The sequence below is a fragment of the Propithecus coquereli genome, unplaced genomic scaffold (assembly GCF_000956105.1).
Source record: "Propithecus coquereli isolate 6110/MARCELLA unplaced genomic scaffold, Pcoq_1.0 Scaffold589, whole genome shotgun sequence".
Taxonomy (NCBI): Eukaryota; Metazoa; Chordata; class Mammalia; order Primates; family Indriidae; genus Propithecus; species Propithecus coquereli.
In genome coordinates, this window is record NW_012151829.1 from 715,849 (window position 1) to 723,368 (window position 7,520).

Here is a 7,520-nt window from a genome sequence, read left to right on the forward strand (position 1 = left end):
TGTGGTCTCTTTTGATTGGTTTCTTTCACTAAGCATGTTTTCAAGGTTCATCCATGTTGTAACATGTATCAGAACTCCATTCCTTTTTTTTTTTGACACAGACTCCCACTCTGTTGCTGGGGCTAGAACACTGTGGCATCAGCGTAGCTCACAGCAACCTCAAACCCCCCGGGCTCAAGCGATCCTCCTGCCTCAGCCTCCTGAGTAGCTGGGACTACAGGCATGCGCCACCATGCCCGGCTAATTTTCTCCATATATTTTTAGTTGTCCAGATAATTTCTTTGTATTTTTAGTAGAGACGGGGTCTCGCTCTTGCTCGGGCTGGTCTCGAACTCCTGAGCTCAAACGATCCGCCCGCCTCGGCCTCCCAGAGTGCTAGGATTACAGGCGTGAGCCAGCGCGCCCGGCTTCCATTCCTTTTTGTAACAGAATAATATTCCATTAAATGGCTATACCACACTTTATTTATCCATTCGTCAGTTGATGGACATTTGAATCACGTCTACTATCTGGCTATTACGGATAAAGTTGCTCCGAACAGCCATCTGTCAGTTTTTGTGAGGACATATGTTTTCACTCCTCTTAGACATATACCTAGGAGTGCAATTGCTGGTCCTATGGTTATAATTCCTTAATTCTTTGCACATACTTCCATTTCAGAACTTTGCATGCTTACCAAAAGTGCTCACAGGTCTGTTTGTCCTGGGAGATTACGGGCTTTCTTCAGCTTGTGTACTCCTGTAGAACCTGGCACCTACGGAGCTCCAAGTAAACATGTGGCAGGGCCCCTCCGTGTCAGATGCTGCAGATTACAGAGACTGGTTCCGGGAGGAACAAGAAGAGTTTGCCCACAGCGGACAGAAGGGAGGCAGAGTACCAGCAGCTGGGAGCATGTGGGTGTGGTGGAAGGGTCAGGGCGGTCTCTTCTAGACACTGTTTTTTCTAGAGAGATGGGAAGCAAAGTGACCCACTGAGAGTAAGGACACAGGATTGGAGGTCTAAGAAGAGAGGAGGTAAGGAAATAGTGACAGGGCAACGCAAGGAGGACATCTGAGAAACACCACGAATCCACCTGGGTTTGAGGTCATTAAAGTGAAACTAATCAGCCTGGTGGTGGCCTTGTCTCCAGACATGTTCGGCAGTTTGGGTTCAGGGAGGGAATGGTACAGGTAACTGCGCGTGGCTGGGATTTAGCCGGATGAGAATGACCAATGAGAGAGGGAGCGAAGGTCCAGGAGTAATCGCGATGATGAGCCGGGTGAGAGGGAGAATGAGAGCTCAGAGGGCTCAGGGAGCAGGTGGGGAGAGCACTGGCTTGTAGGGTCTAGGAGGGAGGAAGAGTTTTTGGAATCAGAGCCCTCAAGGGGGTGATGTGGAAGACAGGAAGTGGGGCTGGAACCGAGACTGCGGGGCTGCATACACTGCAGTGGGAAGGTCAGGAGCACAGTCAGGGGGCAGCTAGCTGAGAAAGGAAGAAGATGAGACCATGCCACGGGACTGGATCTGTAGATTTCTGAAAGCATTCAAATTCTGAAAGAAGTAGTGTCAGCGACAGGACTTTGACGTAGTGCTGAAACCGCCAAGGCATGAGGACTGACAAACATAACTAGAAAAGGGGATGCTGGGAGACGATGACCTGCTGGCGCGAGCATCAGAGCTGAGGAAGGAGCAACGGTCTGGAAGCAGAAGGAGTGAGGAGGACGTCCGCCCTCCCTCTGGGCCCCACATGCAAGGGGTACAGGAAAGAAAACAGCTACCCCTTGAGAGGGCTGTGGCGGGCAGCTTCGGGGAGAGCCAGGTTCAATTAGAACAGAAAGGTGAAGGAGACGTGCAAAGGAGGATATAGGGAATGTTGCATCGATGGCTGGGTCACACACAGGGCCACTTGGGGATGAAGGTCTCCATGGGAGTCCTGGGCATCCCACAGGGCCTGCAATACAAGGTTTGGTAAGATTAGTTGGGGATAGACTCAGATAGGAGGTGGGGAACGGCCAGATGTGGGTCTTCCCAGCAGTACGCAGGGCTCTGGGGCCTCTTCCTCACTCTTGCTGCGGGCCATGGGGAGCTCAGATGGAGGCCGTCTTAGAGAGAATACACGTCTCCTGAGGGCCCCTTCTTCTCAGGCCTACCTTGGAGCGCAGCACATGTACGTCCTCTTTCAGGTCGCAGACTCTGAGAGGAATCCCGGGGACTCAGGAGCTCGGGCATTTGCATGTTGACTCTGGTTCACACGGTGGCTGCCAGGGGCCCTGCAGCTATCTGTCTCCTCAGGAGTGGCTGCCGTTCTGTATTGTGTGTGACTTCACAGTTGCCCAAGTGTTGCCTGCTGTTTACCCCCAATGTGACAGCCAACTAACACAATACACTAAGTGGGTTCAGTCTGTTGCCCCGCCCACGTTACACAACTGCACGGGATGGTGGTGACTTGGTCTTTTCAAAGGACGAGGAGACCCCTGTGCTCGCTTGCCTCCCGTCCACAGCCACAGACCCAGCAAGGGACCATACTTTGTCCATCTTCTCCCTCACTCCACGACTGATCCTGCAATGAATTATTTTCCCAAAAAGGAAATGGAGTATAGATTCTCAAAAGGTATGTGACTCTTATTTGTCTATCTTAACAGGAAAAAAACAGCAAAGCCACCTAGTTATTTATGTACATATTTACAATTTTATTAACAAATGTTTCTCCAGTAAAAACAATTTAGTGACAAGAAAGCAAGCACCAAATCGTATAATATGCTGATGGTAGAGTAGAAACTAATGCTTGTTAGTTGATATTTCTTCTAAAAAGTATAGCTGCTGATGAAGGTTTCTTCAAAGGCTCGCAGAGTTTCCTTAAAGAGGTGCAATCCTCAAATGGGAAATCAGATGGCTTTTTAAAGTTTTTAAAATAATTTAGTTTTTACACCTTTGGCTTCATCTTCTGCTATGAATGGGAAAAAAAAGTCATATTAGTAACTTGTAAAATTATCCATTGTATCAATTATCAAAAGTCAACCTGGGCTGCAGACCAGGAGTCTTAATTATCCTCCTATTTTAATGTGAGTAAACCTTTTGTAATAAACTCATCAAAGGCAAAGGAGCCAGAGAGCACAGATGAAGGGAGAATGAATGGCTTGGGCCCTCATGGGATGGTACCTTGAGTCCCACCTGAGGCACGGCCTTCAGTATGTAGCACTAACTGTCCCAAGGCTCCTCCCACCAACCCAGTCTGAGCATCTCTGAAATTACCAAATAACAGAGCTGAGACTGTAAGACTCACGTGTAAACTGTCACTGCTTTCTAACGGTTATTTCCTTCTTTGCCACATGAAACTCCTGGGCATGGTTTTCTTCCCACCTCAAACTTCTCTTCCTGTTTAGTCACCTTTGTGACAATGACAGAACAATCTCAGGCTAGCTCAGAGGAGACCAGCCAAAGAGCAAAGCCGCAGCCCTGCTTGGGCAAGCCCCTTCAAACTGAGGTCCATCTCTTGGTCTTTTGCCTCCCCTGTGGTCTGTGTATTTCCACGGAGCCCGCACATCAGACCAGGCCAGAATTCCCCAAGCATTCATATTCCATTGCTAAAGGAAATTCATGAAAAATTAGTGCTGTGGTCACAGGGGTGAGGTAAAGGGAAGCAAATTAGAAGCTTTCCTATCAGGAACCCCATTGGATGTGGAACGGGTGCTGTGAATTTCTGAGACAGGGATAAAGAAAGTGGGCGATGCTCCTCAAGCTAGCACAGGCACACGGGACTCCCGGGAGCGGCACCTGGCGTAGCTGAGTGCTCTCTCGGCCCCTCTGCCTTCTCCCAGGGGTCTCCTCACGCATGCCCACAGCCGGCATCACCTGCCAAGGAATCAAGCCTGCTTCTCTAGCTTGGTTTCCCTGGGTAACCTGAGCACTGTTCCACCTGGCAACTGAGGAGAAAGGAAACCTCATGGCCCATCCATCGGTCCCCCTGCACCCAGGCCCTCGCTGCTGCACACGATCCTTTCTTCATCCCCACACCAGCCACAGCAACTCACTCAGCAGAGCCAAGGCCTTAACCAATCACTCGGTCCCCTTCTGTCTCTCTGCGGCTCTGACACGTAGCCTCCCCCTGGGGATCACTAACAAGTGCTCCCCGCTCTCCTCCTGGACCTGCTCCTCCAGTCCTGGCTCCTCGGCCTCTCCCCACCACCCAAGGGCACCTGGCTGTTCTTTCCTGGTGACCTCAGATGCTCAGGACATCAGTTACTGTCCTGATGAAGATGCTCCCCAATCTGTAACTCCAGTCCCAGGCCTGAAACCTGCATCTCCGATTCTGTGCCTGGACGTCACTACCCAAGCGATACGCCAGCACCCAAACTCAAATGCATCATTTTTCTTCCCAAGTAAATTCCTGTCTGACTCCTTTGCTACACTTGCTAGTGCCATCACCTTCTAGGCACCAAGAGTCAAAATTCCTGCTGCTTTGATTTTCTTTCTTGAATAATAATATTATAATAATAATCAGAATAGCTACCATTGAACACGATAATGAACCCGCCACTATCCTAAGCATTTTCCTTATGTTAACATATTTCTGCACATTGTTATTTCTATGCTGTTGTTATCTACACTATCATTGTTATTTCTATACTTTCATTATGCCCATTTTCCACAGAAGACAACCAAAGCACAGAGAGTTTAAATGACTTGTCTGAGGCCTGTGAGAGATGGAGCTGGCCTTTGGACCCAGGGAGTTTGGCACCAGAGCCCGTGTTCTGAAAGTTCTATTAATAGGACCGCTACAGTTTTTCTCAGACCTAGCCCTGCATATTCATTCCCGCCACTACCACACTCACTCCTCTGCTTGGCTGGATTATTTCATTCATCCACTAACCAGTGTCCCCAGCTCCAGGCTCCTGTCTATTAACTCGTCCTATGCTGTGCCGGCAGAGTGATCTTACTAAAGCATGGCTCCGTGAAAAAAAAAAAAAACAACTCTGTGGTTCTCCCCAAAGAATGACTCAACCCCCCTGGCAAGCCTCCCGCAATGTCTCAGCCTGGCCCGGCCTGCCAGTCCAGCTCCGTGCTCCTCTCACCCCTCAACGCTCACTGCTCCCTCTCCTGCCCTGGGCCTGCCTCTGCCTGGAATCCCTCGACGCCCTCTCCTGGGCCCCTGCCTCCTGACCACCGGTGGGAGCGGCCAGGAGGGGGCCTTCTGGAGCATCCTTATGGCAGTTTGCTAAACCGACACTGCTGCTATTAATTTGTGTCCTATCTTTTGTTCGTGACCACAGAGCTCAGCTCTGATCCTGGCTCTTGAAGTGAGCCCAATCCTTGATCCAACTTTTCCTGGGAGAGAAGATGGAGGGAGTATATCATGGTGGTTAACAGTATAACTCTTGGAGTCCAAAGACCTAGATTTGAATCCCAGCTCTACCATTTACTAGCAGTGTGACCTTGATATCTTACTCGCCTTCTCTGAGCATCACACGCATTTTCTCTAAGCAAGGAGTAATGCTATCCCCCCCCACAAGGCTCGTTGAGAGGGTTCAGAGAGGTGATATATGGAAAGAGACTAGCACAGTGCATGGTACACCATTGGTACTTAATAAACCACGGTTAGAACATCTGCTGATGCTACTTCTTATTACTGTACAAAGCAACCAATAAAGGAATATAACCTGGCTCCCCAAGTAAAAAGCACTCTACAGCAGGGCTGCTCTTGTGCTAGTACACCATGCATAGTCCATAGGGTATTTAACTGGTTTTGTCTAGCTACCACATTTCAGAATATCTAAAATGAAGAAATTTTCATCCCAATTAACAAACTGAAAAAAGAAGCTGAAATCTAAGGTTATTGACTGCCTGTTAGAGATATGTATTTGGAAAACTAAACCAGAGCCTTATCAAGCTGGGATTTCCTACTATTCTAAATGTTTTAATCAAATTGGCTACAGAATTGGTCCAAAGAGTTGTTCAAAAATTGGTCAGAACATGAAAGAAAAACAAATAAAAACGGTTGACAAAATAGTTAATTTTATAGCTCCTTGTGCATAAAGCTAAAGATGAAGGGAAGGCTAAAATCGTTTGGACTAGTGCTGCCCTACAGAAAGATAATGCAAGCCACACAAGTAGTTTCAAATTTTTAGTGACCACATTACAAAGTAAAAAGAAATAGGTGAAATTTCATAATACATTTCATTTAACTAAACTATCAAAAATATTATCATCCCAACTTATAATCCATATAAACATTATTAATAAGATATTTTACATTCTTTTTTCATACCAAGTCTTAGAAATTTGCTGTGTATTTTATGCTCACGGCACATTGTAATTTGCTCCCACATTTCAAGTGCCCCTAGCCACACACAGCTCATGGGTATCATTCTGGACACTGAGATACTGTCCCCACACATACAGGCATCAGCTCCTCCCTGCAAAAGGCATCAGCCCTAGCCTAGAACTGTGCTAGTGGTCTAGATGCCTAGTCAATAGGGCCGACGAGAACACGTAAAGTTGTTTGTCGACTATAACTAGGCACCTAGAGCTGTCTGCATTCAACTCTCTCCCCCTGTGAAGGCTCCATGCCAAAGGCCTCACTATTTCCCAACTAAATGGCTTTGATGTTGAGATGCTTGCTGAATTGTTTTTTTAGAACCAATTCTTTTTTCAGCTTACCCAGGGCCAACAGTACTGACCATTGCAGTAATTTTCTCTACATTGAATGAACATTTCCTTTTTTTAAGTTAAAGCAACCAATTCTTTTGAAGTTCTATGGGCCCTCAGTGCTACCTCCCTTTTAGTGCAGGCATCCTGGTGACGGACTCACAATACTGAGTGGAAAATGATTTTTGTTTCTGGGGACCAACCTGTTGAGCAGATGATTAACTATAATACTGCTATTTGGGGATTAAAAATACCTTCTAATTGTATTTATTTATTCATTTTTATTTCCAAATATTAATTAAGGGAGTACAAGTGTTTTTGTTATCTAGATATCTTGTATAATGCTTAAGTCTGGGCTTTTGGTGTGCCTATCACCAGAACAGTGTTCATTCAGGCTTTTTTTGGTTCCAAATGAAGCTTAGGATAATTTTTTCTAAATCTGTGAAATGTGATGCTGGTATTGGGGATTGTGTTGAATCTGTAAATCACTCTGGGCAGTATGGACATTTTAACGATGTTGATTCTACCAATCTATGAGCAGGGGATATTTTTCCATTTGTTTGTATCATCTGCAATTTCTTTCATTAGTGTTTAAAAATACCTTTCAAAAAAAAATGTGAGCTCCCAAAATATTTTACACACTGACTAATACTTCAAAACTTTCTTTAGCCAATCATTATAACATTGTTTAGATAAGAGTCAACTAACTGATAAGCTATTAGGTTACTAAGTATGAAATGTCCGATTTCCTTAAGTACTAAGTTTGCAAGTTGATTTTGCTGACATTTCACTTTGACAATTTTTTTTTTTTGAGACAGAGTCTCACTGTGTTGCCCTGGCTAGAGTGCTGCGGCGTCAGCCTAGCTCACAGCAACCTCAAACTCCTGGGCTCAAGC

The 7,520-nt window shown here is 46.3% G+C and overlaps 1 protein-coding gene across 2 annotated transcripts in view; it reads right to left on the minus strand.

Annotated features, from left to right (window-relative positions):
• Positions 1 to 2,696: 2,696 nt before the first annotated feature.
• CD58 (CD58 molecule) overlaps positions 2,697 to 7,520 on the minus strand; it is a 46,826-nt gene continuing 42,002 nt past the window's right edge. The window contains exon 5 of one of the 2 annotated variants that reach the window (XM_012658467.1): positions 2,697 to 2,923. In XM_012658467.1, the coding sequence (XP_012513921.1) occupies positions 2,917 to 2,923 (7 nt within the window). In that variant the 3' untranslated portion in view covers positions 2,697 to 2,916. Of the gene's footprint in view, positions 2,927 to 7,520 lie in introns of both variants that reach the window. The other variant, XM_012658466.1, reaches the window with a different exon arrangement.